Source organism: Nannobrachium achirus (assembly GCF_963921795.1).
Source record: "Nannobrachium achirus genome assembly, chromosome: 5".
In the NCBI taxonomy this organism is placed as follows: Eukaryota; Metazoa; Chordata; class Actinopteri; order Myctophiformes; family Myctophidae; genus Nannobrachium; species Nannobrachium achirus.
The window spans coordinates 44581885-44601884 of NC_137814.1; the positions used below are offsets into that span (position 1 = coordinate 44581885).

The 20000-nt window shown below is 46.8% G+C and overlaps 1 protein-coding gene across 1 annotated transcript in view; it reads right to left on the minus strand.

The window, feature by feature from the left end:
- Window positions 1–20000, minus strand: part of skila (SKI-like proto-oncogene a) — a 37097-nt gene that overhangs the window by 3207 nt on the left and 13890 nt on the right. The window contains exons 2-5 of the mRNA XM_080725818.1: window positions 6928–7023; window positions 6135–6223; window positions 2764–2906; window positions 977–1023 (exon numbers count right to left, since the gene is read on the minus strand). Coding sequence (XP_080581944.1) covers window positions 977–1023; window positions 2764–2906; window positions 6135–6223; window positions 6928–7023 — 375 coding nt within the window. The remainder of the gene's footprint in view (window positions 1–976; window positions 1024–2763; window positions 2907–6134; window positions 6224–6927; window positions 7024–20000) is intronic.

Below are 20000 nucleotides of genomic sequence, written 5' to 3' on the forward strand. Positions count from 1 at the left end.
GTGTGGGATGGATGAGGGGATGGATGGATGGATGGATGAAAAGGGAAGTTTGGAGCAGATCGAGGATGGGGCTGGAAGATAGCTGCCAGGAAAGAGGGAGGACAGAGAGGAAAAAGACAGATTGGCTGGAAAAGAAAAGGGAAGCAGAATGCCTGAGAGACACGGAGGAGAGAGGGGGGGGGGGGGGTGGAGAGAGAAAAAAGCACAGAGAGAGAGAGAGAGAGAGAGAGAGAGAGAGAGAGAGAGAGCAAAGAGAGGGAAATAGAAAATAAAAGAGAGAATTGAGAGGGAGGGGAAAGTGAGAGAGAGCATGAGAGAAAGCGCAGACAGCCTGGCAGCCAATGATGGTATAGTGTGCTGCGGGTGTGCGTGCCAAGGAAAAGAAAGGGTTTTGTGTGAGAGAGAGACAAGACAGTGTGGGCAAGGACAGAGAGATGGAGAAGAGAGAGATACAGAGAGAGGGAGAGAGAGAGAGAGACTGGCAGACCGTGTATGAGGCAGAGAACATGCACCATTTCTATGACTCTCTCACTCTCACTCACTCTCTCTCAGACTAAAGACACTCATTGCATGTTATAAATGCATGCTCCACTCACTCAGGCATATGCCAGTGCTCTGTGGCTATGTGTCTGTGTATGTGCACGCATACATACCGTACTGTATATGCTGTACTGTAAAAGACACACACACACACACACACACCTACAGACACGTGCACACAATCAACGTGCACGGCAGAGGTCGTTGCCATTTCCACTCTTGTTCATCAATAGCAATGTGCCCCAGAGCCCTTTATGTGAAGGTCAGCGTATGATTATGTGTGTGGCTGGAGGCAATGGAGTGTGTGGTGTATGTTTAAGGGGGGGGTATGTGCAAAGAAGTGTGTAAGCTGATTGTGTAGTCATAAGATATGTAATGCATGTGTACTACACAACGAGGGCAAGTATGGGCATGTGTGTGCGCGTGCGCGGTGTACCGAATCCAAACTCGAACGACACATAGTAATGTTTATGTTTTCAAACCCTGTGAGCATATTATGCGAACATGTGCAGTGCACACAGGCGTGTCACATGCGCAGTGTTTGTGCATCCGGCGCTCGCTGGGTGCTGTGCATACATCTAGTGTGTGGAGTATACCGTAGTATGCTCATGTTTGCTCTGGGTGGGCTGTCTATATATAGCATGCATGTCATTGTGTCTGCAGTTGTGTGGTAGTGTGTGTGTGCTGTGCGTGTTGCATTTACATATTATGCTGTAGTAGGTGTGTCTGCTTATTGTGTGTCCAACCAAAACAGTGTGGTCCTTGCGTCTGCGCCGTTTATCTGTCTTACAAATCCTTGTTTATGTGTCGTATATATCTATACGTACCAGATCCACCTTGTGTTTGTGCGCTCTGCATGTCTGTCATAAGCCTGCCGTGTGCGAGGCGTGATTTGTTTGTCTCACACACGTACAATTACAATTTAAGACATTTAGCAGACGCTCTCTTATCCAGGGTGTCTTACAAATAAGCAAGGTAAATAATCACATAGATAGAGTGCCGAGAGAGAGCAATGTAGTGCCTAAAGGAACTAGGAAACCAGTTAAACCAAGAACCTGTCTATGCATCTGTCTATGCATGCATAATAAGGAACGTAGAACGAAGATTTTTGGGACGATTGTCATGCCACTAGTTATAGGGTTCGGGTGGGCCTTAAACTAAATTGGCCTATCAATAAAAACGAAATAAAACAATTGGTTTTAAACAAATAGAGCATACTACAAAACGAACAAGTGTTTTCCACACACACCTATTCTCGCACCACAAGAGTCCTGCTTGTAATGGTGAAAGACACGTTATTTCCATAAACCTGGTTCTATTTAACCCAAAGCCTTTATATTTTCCATGGAATCTTTTCAACCAAGCGGGTCTCGTGAGCTTTGCTTTGCAGTTTTGTATCCTTTCTAGCTGCTAGTGTGAACAGCACCATTGGCCTCCATTTTAGCCTGTATAGACCTCTAGTGTCACATACACATACTGCACGCTCTTGTGTCTGCAACATCTGTGTTCTGTGTTTTTGGAGTGGGGTATTGTATCCTCTCTGTCAAGTGGAAACTCTCATATGTCCATATGGTCAGGATTAAAAATTCTAAAGTAGCAAAGAGTGGCAGACCAAGAGTTTCGAGCTTGGCTGGATCTGCTACGTTTGATGCTTTTGTGTGACGCTGTAGTATGATCAAGGGCGGATAATTTACCCAAAAAAAAGTAGATAAGAGGTTTCTGCCCGACAGCAACAATTTACTGTATATAAACTAGGGATGGGACGATATGCGATATTATCATTAATTGATCCGTTTAATGATTTAATGTATCGATATCGTCCTCTTGTCATGCACTGGAATCAATTCACCTTTTATTTCCCGAGCTGCATATACGCTACCACTTAAACCCTCTATGATTGGTAAAAGGTACTTATAATATACATAACTGATACAGTCTTTTTTTCACTCTCTATCAAATGTCTTTACCAAAAAATAGCTGATCGACAAGCTTGTCGATCTGCTATTATTTGGCAAATGTTCAACCCCAGAAAAAATGGATGTTGGGGATATATTTAGATTATCGCAAAAAATATCGTAAATCGCGATTTCTTTGGTCACAATAATCGTGATATGAAATGTTCATATCGTCCCATCCCTAATATAAACAGTATAAAACCACAGATATGGGCTTTGCTTTGTATTCAGCGTTCCCCTGTGTGTGTGTGAGTGTGTCGGTACTGACCCATGGGTGGCTCGTCGTGGCTCAGCGCTCGTCGGCTGTAGTGGTGTTTGAGGAGGGCCCCCAGCACGTCGGGGCTGACCTCCGCCTCTCTCCTCAGGGACACGTTGGGGGCCACCATCTTATCATATGTGTACAGGTAGTAACTAGGGAGGGAGACAGAGAGAGAGAGAGAGAGAGGTCACTGATACTGTACAGTACTATATAGCAGGGGTTCCCAAACCTTTTTGTCTCAGGGCACCCCATACATATTTTTTTAATCTGAGGCACCCCTACATTATAATTCTCACTCCCAGCAATATTTATAGCATGTCGTCGTTGTCGGGTGGAAACCTTTTATGTCCAAAATTGTTCGTTTTGTATTTATCATCTATAACATGTACTAAACTAGTGAAAACAGCAGATCTACAAGCACACAACGCCTCGCACCGCGAGGCGTTGTGTGCTTGTAGATCGGCTGTTTTCACTACTTTTGTGCAACGGCCTTGTATGATTTGCAAAAGAGCGTACACATTTGGAGATACAAGATTTCCACCCGACAACGACGATATACTAGTGTTGTTGCTGCTCTTATACCACCATTATTACTGGGGTTGATGGGGGCCAGACAGTAGCCCCCCGCGGGCTGCAAATGGCCCGCGGCCGCCTATTGGGGAACCCTGCTGTACAGTACTATAGGACCAGTGGTTCTCAACCTTTTCAGGCCGTGACCCCCAAAATAATCATATTTTAACTGGGGACCCCCTCACTCTGACGAGCACTAAGAGTTGAGGAATTACATATTGTATAACACGGTTCTATTGTGAAAATAGCAGATCTACATGCTCATAACGCTTCGAGACGTTGTAAGCATGTAGATCGGCTATTTTTCACAAATTTGCCTCTAATATTTTGACAATTAAAATTGTCACTTTAGAAATGTGCATGTACCTCTATACACTTAAACTTTATGTTGGTTTGTTTACTGTTGAGTGAGAAAACATTGTCTCACATTAAGCTAATCATCTGGGGACCCCCAAAGATTATTTGAGGACACCTCTGGGGGTCCCGACCCACAGGTTGAGAACCACTGATGTACAGTACTGTAGGAAAAGGGAGAAAGCAATGCAGTCCAATATATCTATCTAGCTTAGATACACAGAAAGTCTAGAGAGAGAGAGATATACTTTATACTGTATTTAATATGTGTAATGTAACTAGTAGAAGAGGTGAGGGGGACGAACAGGTGGCAAAAGGGAAAGAGAGACATGACATGAGAGATATGCCATGACTGACACATACATCCACTTTGGCAAGCCAAGGTTAAATGGTTTTTAATTTAGTGTTAACCTCTCACAATGTTGGTCATCGATTTCTTTCAGGTTAAAAGTCTAAAGCTCTTTGTAAAGCTAAGCTGGTCTCTAAAAAGAGCCGGGGAGTATTTGCTAACGACTTAGCTGTAACCCCCATTGGCCCATTATTATTACGCTATTAAAAAGCAACTTTAATTGACTGCGTTTTACAGCGTGGCTCTGTAGGAGGCTAGTCTTCTATAAGAGGGTCTGCATGTGGGGTCAGATCAGGCTGATCAGAAAAGCTGAGTTCCTTAATTGCCATTACTGACCGGCAGTCTCTCCCATATTTGGGCTAGACATACGTCATCATCAAGATGATGTCAGAGATACTCTTGGGAGTCGCGCCATTATCGGACCCTGTCTCGTTAGCTTACAGTAAGCGAGCGGAGAGGCAAATATGGATTTTTTATCGTGTCTTTACAGCGCCTTGGCCCGAATGGAGCCACATCTTATCTGAGATGTCCAGGTAGTGGGTGCAACCATGAGAGATAGTGCACTGAAGCCACCGAGCCAATGTTATCTGCCTATTCCTGACTGCATGGCGACAACACACACAGAGAGAGGATGATGCATGGCAACAACAGAGAGAGAGAGAGAGAGAGAGAGAGAGAGAGAGAAAGGAGAGGAAAAAGAAGAGCATGGCTTGGAGAGAACGACAGAGATAGTGTGTGATAGAGAAGAGAGGAAAAAGGAGAGAAGAGAAGAGGAGGGCGAGCACGGAAGAGAGGAGAGAGAGGCTTTCAACCCCTCCCCCCAGCAGCAGTCCCCCTCCAGACAGCAGTAGTGCTGCTGGAACTGTGAACTAGGTTAAGCATGACAGCTCACTGGGCTCTGCCTGCAAACGCTGAAGCACAAACCATGAAACCATGGCGCGCTCGCTTCCTCCTTCTCCACAGGACGGTAGAGACGCAGTGCTCCTGCTCTGCTTTAAGTGGAGGAACCGAAAAAGATTTGCATTAGGAACAAGCTGCAACAAGACGTGACTGAATAATGCACGCCGCCTCGTTCTTGGCACGCGCGCTATAAACGCCTAATGAATGTCGGTTTGTAGCACAAATTTCGCGTCAAAGCGCTCTGGGGGCTGTCAAGCGAGTGGCTGAGTTTGTATTATAAACATGATTCATCCCATTCCCGACGCCAAGAGACAGAGTTGCGTATGGAAACCGGTCTGCGCAGGTCTCGGCCGGTCTGAAACTGAAATCAGACGCGGGGATGTGTGTGGGTGGGGCGGGGCGGCCGAATGAGAGCTGCCCGCTATAATCCTGTTCCAGCCAAGGCCGTCTGGCCTGCCTGTCTACAGGCCTCCGGTCAGCCAGCCAACCAACCGACAGCCAGGCAGTCAGTAAGTCACGTCAGTCACATGGGGCCTGAGTGGCTAGACCTCCACTCTGGCCGCCTGTTTAGGTCACGCTAATTCCAGACTGTAATCTGCGCCACATTACTGCATGGGGAGAGGGGAGAGCCAAAGGACTGCCAAGGAGTAAACTGGTCTGCCTAATATGCTGTTGGGGGGGGGGGGGCGGGGGGAGGGGGGGCACGAGGCATAGAGGGAGGTTGAAGGTGGGAGTGGTGGTGGGATGGAAGGAAAGAGTAGAGGGAGAGAAGGAGAGAACAAAACCCTATATCGTGGTTGTCGGCTGGAAACCTTGTATGTCAAAACCCGTTGGTTTTTTATTTGTCATTTTAAAAATTATTTAAACTAGTGAAAACAGCCGATCTTCAAGCACACTTGTGTGCGCATGTAGATCTGCTGTTTTCACTACTTTTGTGAGACGGCCTTGTGTGATGAAGCAGGGCTTTGCTTCGCGAAAATATTTACACATTTAAAACTTGGAGATACAAGGTTTCTGCCCGACAACGACAATATGCTATTTTTTTTTTGGCAAAGATGTTTAGTGTAGAGGGAAGAAAGTAGTGAGAGTACAGAGATCCAGTCGAACAAGTCTAGAGGGTTTAAGTGGTTAAAGGACAGCGTGCTGCAGGATGGACAGCGACCAAGTACATTTACTGGTGTTCGTGTACGTTAGTATAGTGTAATACCTGGGGTGGATCATGGCAGGGTGACCCGGCTCCTCCTTGATGTCCGGAAACAGACGGTTAAACACCAGAGTGGGCGGGGCAGATTTACCCTGTGAAACACAAACAAACACACACACACACACACACACACACACACACACACACACACACACACACACACACACACACACACACACACACATTAATAACAAAAGACAGGCAGTCACAGTAACGTTTATTGATCCTTGCATACCGTATGGAGGAGCGGAATTATCATAATGACAATCTGATGCGTGCTCAAATACACGCCCACAGGGCAACACAACACACACACACACACACACACACACACACACACACACACACACACACACACACACACACACACACACACACACACACACACACGCGCGCGCGCGCAGAACAGCAGGCTGGGGGAGTGTGCTGTGCTGAACACAGCGATCTACCAGCAATAATCTAATAAAACTAATATATGCATACATATGGATGGGGGCTCATCCATCAGAGGTCACTAGAGTGAGTGTGCACGTGTGTGTGTGTGTGTGTGTGTGTGTGTGTGTGTGTGTGTGTGTGTGTGTGTGTGTACGTGTGTGTGTGTGAGTGAGTGAGAGAGTGTATGCGTGTGTGTGCGCGCGCGTGTGTGTGGCCTTTCAGCAGCTGTGTTATTTCCCGTTGAGAGGAGAAGCGTGCTGCTGTGAATGGTGGGTGTGTACCGGGGGGGGGGAGTGGGGCAGTGTGGTGGGGGGTACAGGTGGAGGGGGGAGGCATAAGGAGGTTAGGAAGGAACACTGACCTTTGGCGCGGGGTCGCCGTCCTGCAGCTTGCTGTTGGAGGAGCAGTGGTCTGAGGGGGATCTCCTCCCTTGGCTCGCACACTCCTCCGAGCTCTTCTGAAAACGCAGGCAGACAGAGAGAGAGAAAGAAGACACGTGGTCAATAAGATGGTAAATGGTGCATTTTTATAGCGCCTTTATCCAAGGCGCTTTACATAGATTGTGCATTACATTCACACATACACATTCATACACCGATGGCGGAGGAAACCATGCAAGGCACCCACCTGCTCACCGGGAGCAACTAGGGGTTCAGAGTCGCTAGGGGTTCAGAGTCTTGCTCAACAAGGACTCTTCGACACTAACTCTGGGGGAGCCCGGGATCGAACTGGGAACCCTTCGGGAACCCTCCGTGTTCTAAGACGGCAACTCTACCCCTGAGCCACTGCCGCCCTGCGAAAGGTCCGTTAAACACATAAGACCAACGGTTCTCAGGCTTTTAATATCATTTCAAGGACCCCCACAACTCTCAGTCCCCTCAAGGAACCCTGAGGGTCTCTGTCTGGACCCCACGTTTGGGACCACAGAGATTACGCTTTACGCAAACAATGGAGAGAGAGATAGAGAAAGAAAGACACAGACATAGACAGAGAGAGAGTGAGAGAGAGAGAGAGCAGGGTTAAGCAAGCAGACAAGACAATAAGGGGTTAAGAAGAAGCTAGTGGAGAAGGAGAGAGAGCAGCGGAGACAGAGACAGAAATAGATACATAGCGATTCCACGCCACAATTAAAGTGATGTACTCTTGTCACGAACGCAGGGAGAGAGCGAGTGAGAGATATAGACAGAAAGGGAGCGAGAGAGAGAATGCAGGCAGAGAGAATGTGAGACATAGAAAGAGAGAGAGAGAAAGTGAGAGCTAGAGACGGAAGTGAGAGGAAGAAAAGTGACAAATAAATAAGTAAAGGACCAACACCCATAGTGGTGAAAGCAGGCGAGGCATTAAGCAGCCGGTACGCGGGGACCAGAGGCATTAAGGAGGTAGAAAAGAGAGACAAATGGGCTAAGAGAGGCCAATGAAAGTGAGCTATGAGCCCTGAGCAGTGGCTTTTAAAACACAGTGTAAAACAAGCATAAAACCATGGAGACAACAGCGATATATATGAGAGAGAGAGAGAGAGAGAGATAGAGAGACAGAGACTGAGACAGAGACAGACAGAGTCTGAGTGAGAGAGAAAGCTGTTACGCAGGTCCGCAATACTAAAACATGGCACTTCATGATACATTTTTGTGTTGTACTTCTAACCTTAATTAAGTGTGTAGTGCGTGTGTGTGTGTGTGTGACCTGTGTGTGTGACCTGTGTGTGTGTGTGTGTGTGTGTGTGTGTGTGTGTGTGTGTGTGTGTGTGTGTGTGTGTGTGTGTGTGCGTGTGTGCGCGTGTTTGTGTTCAGTAAACACGGAAGCCGCCGCAGCGTTCACATATGAGCAGCACAGACAGACGCGAGAGTGCACGTGCACTGTGTGTGCACGACGTGTCTCTCTGAGCAAAGCCAGGCCACAGTCGGTGAGAGGCCACAAGCTGATGGGGTGATTCTTATCTGCAACAGACAGGCCTGTATGACGCGCGCGCACACACACACACACACACACACACACACACACACACACACACACACACACACACACACACACACACACACACACACACACACACACACACACACACACACACACACACACACACACACACACACACACACACACACACACACACACACACACACACACTGACCGCCTGCAGTTGTGCCTCCCATACACAAACAAGCGCACAATATATTCAAGCAGACCGACAGGTAACACAAGCAGCAGGGCAGTGAGAGCTTCCTCCACCGCAATAAGAACCACTAGAAGGCTCACACAGCCAGAGAGAACGGCAAACACCAAGAAAGGGAGAGGAGAGAGAGGAAGTGCGGAGGTGACTGAGAGTCCGGGTAGGGTAGGGGAGGGGAGGGGAGGGGAGGGGAGGGGAGGAGGCGAGAGAGAGGACAGACAGAGCAAGTGTACGCTATGTATGGAGGAAGAGAAAGGTGGGCTGGGCCATATGACTTCAAATCAATATCACCGTTATTTCAAACTTTTGTCTCGATTACGATTTTACTTTTTAAAATCTAGACAAGCTTGAAGATTGGGCTATTTGTGCATGCCAACCACAATGAAGTATAATACATCAATACAGAATAATAGTAAAATGTTAATCAGACAAATCGATTAAGTCAGTTATAAAATGTAGATGTTATTAATTTATAAGAAAAATAACTTGCTACTGGATTAGTCGATTAACCTAAGATTAAGTCAGTTATTGGTTCTAAATGTTTCTGGTTAATTTCCCAGCCCTATCTCCAGTCAAAGAACACAAGTATGTACAGGAGGTAAGGAAGGAAGGAAAAATAGCGAGAGGCAGAAGATGAGGAGAGGAGAGAGGACTCGAGGAGGCATGAGTAGGAGGACGACATCAATAATAGACTATTCCTTTTAAAGCCATGTATGCACGTTAATCCACAGACTACCCACACACACACGCACACAAAGAATAATCATGGGACAGCCTTTCATCGGGCCGTACTAAAGGATTTTCCTCTGTGCTATATGGCTTTGTCAATTACCAGAGCTAAACAGCCCCAGAACAATAGCGGCAATTTACTGTGACGGCTAAGGTATTAGGCCTAATTTATACTCTGCAGTACCGCGGTGTCACTTGCCGGAAAGGACCGATCTTCAAGCTAACCACGCAATGCATCTTTCCAGCCTGTAAATTAAGCTTAAGGGTGTCCCCCATTCATTCTAACTACTGGACAAGATTTGTTAGTGTGTTTGTGTGTGTGTGTCTGTGCGCAGGGGTTTGTCCCTTACTTACAAGGACACGGATGAATGAGCTTGCATGCAAATGTAAATCGCTGGAGCCGTATGTGTAGCCAGGTGTGTGTGTGTGTGTGTGTGTGTGTGTGTGTGTGTGTGTGTGTGTGTGTGTGTGTGTGTGCGCGCGCGCGTGCCCGCGCATGTACAAGCTGCCTGCGTAGAAGGGGGCTCGTCTGTTTACGAGTGCTTGTGGCTGCCGTTTATTTTTTTCCCCTCTCTCTGAGAGGCGGCACTGCAGTACTATGGGAGAGAGAGAGAGAGTAGGAGGGAGAGAGAGAGAGAGCGCCAATGATAGAGAGAGGAAAGGAGAGGGAGGGGGAGAGAGTGAGAGATAGGGAAGGAAGGAGGGAGGCAGAGAATAACAATAATAAACCCACTGCAGTAGTGTGTGAGGCAGGCAAAGCCCTAGCTGGTGAGGTGTGTGTGTGTGTGTGTGTGTGTGTGTGTGTGTGTGTGTGTGTGTGTGTGTGTGTGTGTGTGTGTGTGTGTGTGTACTGTGCAGGGGCAAGCCGACATTAGCACCAGGTCATCTGTGTCGTACATCTGCCCGCCCTCTATGACAGCAGCATGTGCTGCTGACGAGACAAGTGACAGCTCATTAAAAAGGTGTGTGAGAGACAGAGAGAGAGAGAGGGAGACAGAAAATAGCGAAGGCAAGAGAGAGAGAGAGATGGACAAACACGTTTTAAAATGTTATATACTGTATTATATGCAAGGGGAATACAGTGTCATGTCTGCATACAATATATACAGTATATATTATAGGTGTAGTATGTGTGTGTTTTTGTCTATCTCAAATGGCTGCTTGTGTTTCTCAGCATGATTCGTGCTCTCCGATGACAGCCCAACGCCCATCTACACACACACACACACACACACACACACACACACACACACACACACGTATTATGGTGTCACACAGTGCAGTGGCAGTTTGCACAGCAGCAGGAATAATGAACAGGGGTAGGGGGTGTGTGTGTGTGTGTGTGTGTGTGTGTGTGTGTGTGTGTGTGTGTGTGTGTGTGTGTGTGTGTGTGTGTGTGTGTGTGTGTGTGTGTGTGTGTGTGTGTGCGCATGCACCAGCGCATGTCTTTCAAACACACGCCCGTTTTCATCTCTCCATTCATCTGTCTCCATCCATTCCACCTTCCAACACATCAACCCCCCCCCGTCCCCTGTTCCCGTCCCCCCATACCCCACCCTCGCCTTTTATTAACACATGCCGTGGTGATCGTCTGTCCTAATCTGCAATAATGAAGCACCTCTCTTATCTGTAGTTGCTGCTGTGACACACACACACACACGCGCACACACACGCGCACACACACACACACACACACACACACACACACACACACACACACACACACACACACACACACACACACACACACACACACACACACACACACACACACACACACACACACACACACACACACACACACACAGTCACACACGCAGGTTGGCCAGTCTTTGGGCCGTTGTCAGGCGGAGGCCAGCCTCATGACAATGTGGATTAGCATTCCAGGCGCTCACTCAGCTGAACTCTCGCCCGCTGTTCCTCTAACCACCGGGCAGCCTGTCCTGTCCGCCGGTGCTACCGCTAGCGCGCCTACACACCCATACGACAACCTGCATACACACACACACACACATCCAGCCTACATGTCTACATTCAGTACAAACACACACACACACACACATACATAGCAGTATTTATGGATGTTTTACAGACAAATCCCTGTTTGCATGTCTTGTAATTCTAATAATTAAGCAGAAATTGGAATAGATTTGTTTGCTAATTGCATGGGGATTTTTCTCCCACCCTGCAATTATGTCAGCCATAGTGCACACATATTAAGACCTGGAATTGTTTTTATACACAAGCGAGCTTGTAGATCTGCTTTTTGGAGCTGTGTGAAGCACAGGCTCCCTATACGTGGCCGTGTGGGTCTGTCTGTGTGTCTGTGTGTGTGTCTGTATGTAGCCTGAACTTCCTAAACTTCGGCACGCTACTAGTCCCACAGTTTTGCCACCACACACTCGCGCCATATGTCAAATCGACCGGCTTACTCGGGAATCGTGGGCTAGTAACTTGCTAAGAGAAAGGTTCAATAGTTTAATTGATATTAATTTATTAGTGAATTAATTTTCCCCATTGACTTATAATGGGAATCGCAAAAACTCACATTCAATTATTTGTCTCTCGCAAACCATAGGGGCTAGAGTTTCAAGACTTGGAGAGGAGGTTCATAATGATTTCAAGGATTAAATAAAAAATAATTGTGTCATTTGGCCGCATGGTGGCGCCATAACACCCCACTTTACGTTTTGGCCTGTAACTCTTGAACCGTAGGTCGGAAAATTAAAAATATTTTTTCCCTGGATTCCTTGGGTCATGACGCATCTCCCCATATAGGCCACGCCCATTTGCGCCATGATAGATTTTCCGCCATCTTGAATTTTCTCCAAAACACACTTTTTGCTCCTTTTCCTACATATTTTCTTCAAATGTCACAAAAATCGGTACACATGATCCACACACACACACACACACACACACACACACACACACACACACACACACACACACACACACACACACACACACACACACACACACACACACACACACACACACACACAGCTCCACTTCACACGGGTGTGATTTTTTTCAATCGTTGTGAAGATTTGTGCAAAGCGATCATTTGTTAACTCAAAATGTGCTTCTGGGGGGGTCCCTGGAAGTGAACTAAATATTTTTAGATGGGGGGTCCGTGGCCAAATACATATCATTTTGGGGGTCGTTGACATGAAAAGGTTTGAGCACCGCTGACATAGAAACATTTTTCAGAAACCTGTTAGGATTTAGGTATTCTCTCGAGACAGAGTCTGTAGCAAAGGAAGAGGGACAACCAGAGTGGGCGTTCCCTTTTCTTTGACGATGGCTAGCCAGATTGGGATTTAGGAGACATTCATATGATCGGGTCAATATATTCAGGTGCCGCGCTGTGAGCTTGTATATCTATCTATCTATCTATCTATCTATCTATCTATCTATCTATGTGTGCACACTGTGTACAGTGAGATGAGACAGAAGCCTACTGCTCTGCTTTACAGCGTACACAGCCCTGTGAACTTTTACACTGACCTATTTGCGCAGCCTCAATATGGTCCCTCCCTAGACCATTAGTGCACGTGACAGACAGTACTCCGGCAGACGCATTAGTGGAGCATGCACCGTGAGTGTGTGTATGTGTGAGTGTGAGTGTGCGTGTGTGTGTGTAGCCAGTGTGCCATTAACTCTAACAGGAAGACGCGCCTGTCTGAGACACACACACACACACGCGCACACACAGGCAGAGTAATTGCGATCCAGTGCGATTGGATGTGAAGTCTACATCTCTCTAACTGGCTCTTATCAGTCTCTCAGCTTCTCTCTGCAAAAGCTCCATTTAGACCAGTGTTTCCCAAACGGTGGGCTGAGCCCATTCCTGGGCCGCAAGACCCATTTTCCAATGGTTCCAAATTGTTTCCTACATTTTGTTTTTTATTATCTTTTTTTTTTTCTCAAGATTTTAACCCCCATTTCCAATATTTCATAAATTACAAACAAATTGAAAATACTTTCAAAAATATTTATAAATACATTTCAAAACTGTAATATACAGTACAGTATGACAGCTCAACATTTTACTATCCTTTATATATAAAATGTATTATGTCTTTGATTCACGGACCACCTAACACAAGAATACCACAAGTTTATATGGACATTAATTTAATTTACCAACAGCGATTATGATTTTATTTATTTTTTAGCCCTACTAAAATCAACAAAGAGCCAAACAATTTGTGTTTGTGCTGGCGTGGGCCGCAAACATATGGCCACAATCAGGTGATTTTCTGACTGCCTTCTTCACCCTCATCATCAGTAGTTTACATTCAACGAACCAAACGTGTGTGTGTGTGTGTGTGTGTGTGTGTGTGTGTATGTGTGTGTGTGTGTGTGTGTGTGTGTGTGTGTGTGTGTGTGTGTGTGTGTGTGTGTGTGTGTGTGTGTGTGTGTGTGTGTGTGTGTGTGTGTCACAGAGGCCTCTGTCTGTCCCTCTCACTTAAACAGTCACATGGTCGAACCAGATGACTGCCGTTTACACACTGTTGTCACACGAGCCTGAGCACACATACAGTCTCTTATAACATGTGTAGTAAAGACACTGTATACAGTTAAGGGCCATTCACACTAAGCACTATAACTATAAGTATAAAAAATATAGTTTTAAAATATGAACGACTGAATATTATGTTCACATAAAGATTTGGGTGCATGGCTGCATGCATGGTCTGTGAAAATGAGGCATATATCATTATATAAAACAAGCCTAGGACAGTATAAACGTGTTAAAAAATAACCCCCGCCGGCCCACACACAACTAGCCTCGCCCAGTTCAATGACAAATCTTATCTAGGGCGACCATAAAGAGTGTCCACATCTTGATGTGACCTTTCAGCCGGGCAGGGCCCTGTGCGTGCACGTTGGGCATTATTATTATATTCCACCACTGCCCTACTGCCCTGTGTCAGACACTCACGCGCACTTGGCGATTCATGATTATTGTGACCAAATAAATCGCGATTTACGATATTATTGCGATAATCAAAATATCCCCATCATCCATTATCCTGGTGCGAAACATTTGCCAAAAAATAGCAGATCGGCTATTTTTTGGCAAAGAGATTTGGTAGAGATTGAAAAAATATACGTATCAAGAACGTATATCATAAGTACGTTTTACCAATAGAGGGTTTAAATGGTACCGGATATGCAGCTCGGCAAATAAGAGATGAATTGATCCAAGTGCATGACGGAGGACGATTTCACGATAAATTAAATCTCCACAATACGATTATCGTGATTTTAATCATTATCGCGTTTTTAATCACGATAAACCATAATATCGCTTTATCGTCCCATCCCTAGTGCACACGCTTCGTTCGCGTCAAACGTCTCCGCATCTGTTGAGATCCTGGCATCGCTGCTACATATGAATGAGAAATTAAACAGAGCCCTGGCTATAGTTCCATAGTCTAGGCCAGTGGTTCTCAAAGTGGATTTCAGGGACTCTCTAGGTTCCTTTATGGTGGTCTAAATTGACCCTTACAAGTCTGTAACTTTGACAGCGTACAAATGGAACCAAATGGACCCTTCCGGGTCCTTTTGGTTCCATTTGTACACTTGTCAAAGTTAAGGGGAGACCTTCAAATTTCAAAGTTTGAGAACCACTGGTCTAGGCAGCCCAGGGCAGAAAAACACAGGGACGAGAGGAGGGGGGGTTAGAGGAAGAAAAGGCAGTGAGGGAGAGACAGAACACAGTGAGGGAACCTAACCATGCCACTCTCCCATGCCTCCTCCCCTGCACGGTGGCCCCTCGGTGCCTTTCATGTTGCCTGGCATTCAGGAGGAGGGGGCCGGGGGAGTGGTGGAGGTACAGGAGGGTGGTAGAGCAAGGGGGACGGAGAAGTGCATCTGTCTCTCTCTCTGTCTGTCCCTCTTTTCCCCCTCTGGCGGAAGTAAACAAGGTTTATTTGGGTGTCTTTTGATTCTGTCTCAGACAGGGGGTGAGGCGAGTGCACACGCACGCACGCACGCACGCACACACACACACTTGTCATGCCCTGTCTGTTGTTCAACCACATCCTGTTCTGCAGCAGTTGTTGTTCGGCCTACAGAGGAGACAGACTCCGACTCCCCCTAGCCATGCACCCCCCCCCCCCCCCCCCCCATTGTGAGCTTGTAGATCAGCTATTGTCAAATAGCCATTGTAGGGTTAAAGGTTAAAGTGCTTAAAACAGATTTTGATGTTATTATTAAAGGAGTTCAACCGCAAACTATTGATTAGTCAAGTCTCCATGGTGTGAATAATCAATAGGAACATTATTGGGGGTGAACTACTCCTTTAACTCCTTTTTCTGGGGACCCCCTGGAGGTCTCTGGACCCCACTTAAAGGAACAGTTCACTCGCTGTCATTTGGGAGTAATGACGATCAATAAATGGTGGGAGCCGCGGCCAATAAGTCCGTCAGCGATATCTGCAGCAAATCGAAAGCACCACAGAGCGTTCATGCATGAAGGAAGGTATTTGCATAAACATCAAAAAACTACAGCCATTCCCCCTTTCTGCCACTAGGGTCCACTAGTGACAATGGCCCAGAGAACAGCTCGAGGGCGCAGTGAGTTCTGGGTACTGTAGTAGGATCACGAAAACACCACAGTGTCATGTTCAGACTGGGTCAGACGAAAGACATAGCCGAGGCAGGGAATAGGGATTGAACCTCACAGCTTTCTGCTGTAGGAGGATCACTGCAATCTACACTTAACTGGTATGTGTTCTCTATGTGGAAAATAACGAAATGGGGGCAAAACTAGGTGGGGAAGAGTGAACATGTGATGTAACAGTCCTGATGCTTAAGGTGGTCCCGTCTCCTCACACACACACACACACACACACACACACACACACACACACACACACACACACACCATGCCACAGACCACTGCATGCTGCCTTTAATCCAATTAGCTATTCATCCATGAGCTGGGTTCTGCAGCTTGTTTCAGTAGCCACATTTATGCCGTTACACTGACTTCAGAGAACAAGCTCTTCCAGTTTTTTTTTAGGCACAACTCGAGGCACAAAATTCTGGTGTGTCTACGATGTCGTTACTTAACATGATACCGCCCCAGCTAGTGATTTAGCCCACAAGGCACACGCTGGCTTTGAATAGTCTCCAAGGCCCTATAGTTTAGTGCACAAAATCTCCAATGGAAGAAATGAAAGCTATTTCTAAATGCGTTAATGTAAAGTTCCATTTCTCTCTCTCTCTCTCTCTCTCTCTCTCTCTCTCTCTCTCGATCTCACATTACTCAAGTCTTCCGCCCCAACGTTGAAAGCATTTGACCCCTCTCTGGGTGGTGAGGGAAAGTATCAATTGCATTTTTATTACATGTGGGCTGTGGTCCAAGTGTCCAAGTGAACTTTGCTTGGATTATTTGGCTTCTATTGTAACCTATGCTAAGGTAATTAAATGGACAGATGGACAGATGGACAGACGGACAGACAGACAGACAGACAGACGACAGCAAGAAAAACAGATGACAGACAGCGGTCAGGACAATCTGGCAGACTAACAGACATTAGAGATGGACAAACAGACATGCAGTGGCTAGATAAACAGACAGACAGCAGAGGGGGGGGGGGGGGGGGGTATTAAAATAGAGAGGCAGACAGTGTGGACAGGAGAGCAGCCAGACACCATATGACTGTCTGCCTGCTCCTTCCCCTAGACACACACACACACACACACACACACACACACACACACACACACACACACACACACACACACACACACACACACACACACACACACACACACACACACACACACACACACACACACACACACACACACACACACACACACACACACACACACACACACACACCTGTTCCTCCCTCTTTCCAAACACAGAGAGAAAGAGCAGACACACTGATAAGCATCAGTTGGAAGAGTCACGCCAGTGCCGCGCACGCTCGCGTGCACACACACACACACACACACACACACACACACACACACACACACACACACACACACAATGAGACACACACACACAATGAGAGAGAGACACGCAGACGGGCAGATAAGGACAGGTTCGTTCCCGACCAGTTTTGACTTGAGGCCTCGGGCACATTTTTTGGACCACATGGACACTGTCTAGACACAGTCTACTGTAGACACACCTAGCTACATGCAGGTGCACGCGCAGACTGTGTGTGTGTGTGTGTGTGCGTGCGTGCGTGCGTGCGTGCGTGCGTGCGTGCGTGCGTGCGTGCGTGCGTGCGTGCGTGCGTGCGTGCGTGCGTGCGTGTGCGTGCGTGCGTTTGTCTCCTCTGCATCTTAAAGGGACATTCACAATGAGCACTATAACTATAAAAAATATAGTTTTAAAGCCAAGTGGATGGCAGTGTTCACACCAACTATAAACATATACAATGGTGAAAGATGTAGTTATAGTTATCTTTATAGTTATCTTTATAGTTATCTTTATAGTTATCGTGCCCAGTGGGAATGGCGCTTTAGTCAGCCATTTTAACCACCCACACTACAGCCAATGGGACTTTAAAGCAGTTGTTAAAAGCAGTTGTCTGTCCTTTAAACTCCGAGTTGGAAAACTGATAGCTTAGAAATCGGTCAACAGCAGGTAATAAATTAAATTCACACACACAGTTTCTCAGTTGCATTTCCTGTGAGTGGTTTAATTAGGAAACCGACGACACAGTCTCATCTTTATCTGATTCCTCCCAAATAACCTTCTCCTTTTTCCCCCCTCGATCAATTTTCCTATTCATCTCCTCCCTTTTCCTGTCTCCTTCTCTCCCTCCCTCCCTCTCTCTCACCAACTTTACCTTTCCCTCTCACGTTTCAGAGTCTATTCCCAGAAGGCAGCTAGCAGTCTATGGTTGCACCATTTACAACAGTGAGGTTGTAACAAGGCTGCACCTCATGAATGGACAATCTGTCTGACTGGTGGGCAGACCACACAAAGCCCTGACACACACACACACACACACACACGACATGCAGCTATATACCCGACACACTCCCAACAGCTGTACCTGAGGCGGGGGTGTGGCCTGGAAGGCTTTGACATGCCATTAAAAAAAGAAAATCATGGTATGATCAAAGAATTGCGGCGCATGGAAAACAACGCTCAGACAGTTACACGGTTTCTGCCCCGTTGTGCAACTGGGCTCCTCCGGAGCAGTTATCTAGGTGAGTGTGTGTGTGTGTGTTCCACTTTCCTGCCCCTTCCTCCACTGCTGTGTTAATTACCAAAGCTGTCAGAGCTCACCTCTGTGAGTCATAATCAGGCCACAACACACACACGCGCACGCAGCCACGCACGCACAAACGTTAACAGACATCCCGTCGCTCGGTGATTCCATCACGCTTCAGAGTGGGAGGATGAGATGATGACACAATTTCTTGTAAACCAACAAACTGTACACAAACACACACACACACACACACACACACACACACACACACACACACACACACACACCGTACACATGCCTTTGAGATGCTGTGTGTGTGGCTCTCCAGAGGATGGGGAGACTCGGAATTGAGGCCAGCAGGCCCATGTCTTGTCTGAGGCTGGCTGTTCCTCTTCAGTGGTGCTTTTATCTGGGCCTGGGTGTGCGCGCGTGTGCGTGCACGTGTATATGCACACACCCTAAAGTGCAATTTTGCTTTAAGGGATCGAATTCACACAGTGGCCATTTTGCTCTTACGTCATACTCGCGGGAGTCGCGGTGTGAATGAAGTAAAAGCTAAATGCCACTTATGGCAGCAGTGAGAATAAGATCAATTCCCTCAACTGTTGTACGCTGTGTGGGTCACAGGTTCATTATCCCCATTCAGAGACCCTCCCACCGCCACTAAACACACAGACGGAGAAGGCCAATGTGTGGTGGTTTGCTCCTCTGTGAGAGAACAGAACCTTTGTAGCTCGCTGTTCCAGTGGATGAGAGAGGAGACTGGGAGTGCTTGGAGAGAGAGAGAGAGAGAGAGAGAGAGAGAGAGTGAGAGAGAGAGAGGGGATGTAGAGTTAGAGGCAGAGAGGGCAAGTGTTGCTAAGCAGACTTAAGTGAAGGGAGGCAGTCAGAGAGTTGGCAATATGCTGCTGCTGCTGCTGCTACCACTAGCACTACACACACAGACACACGTGCCTCACGTGCATGTTCCGATTCTTGTCTTAATCGTGTATTAACACATAATATGAAGGCTGCATTTCAGGCGCCGGTGTGTGTGTGTGTGTGTGTGTGTGTGTGTGTGTGTGTGTGTGTGTGTGTGTGTGTGTGTGTGTGTGTGTTTGTTTTGTATGAACATGAAGAATGTGTAACATATCGTCACTGTCGGGCAGAAACAGAAAATCTCAGAAAATCTCCAAGTTTCAAATGTCTACATTTTTTCACAAAGCAAAGCACTGCTTCATCACAGAAGGCCGTCGCACAAAAGTAGTGAGTAGTAGTAGCAGATCTACAAGCACACAACACCTCCCGGTGCGAGGTGTTGTTTGCTTGTAGATCGGCTGTTTTCACTAGTTTA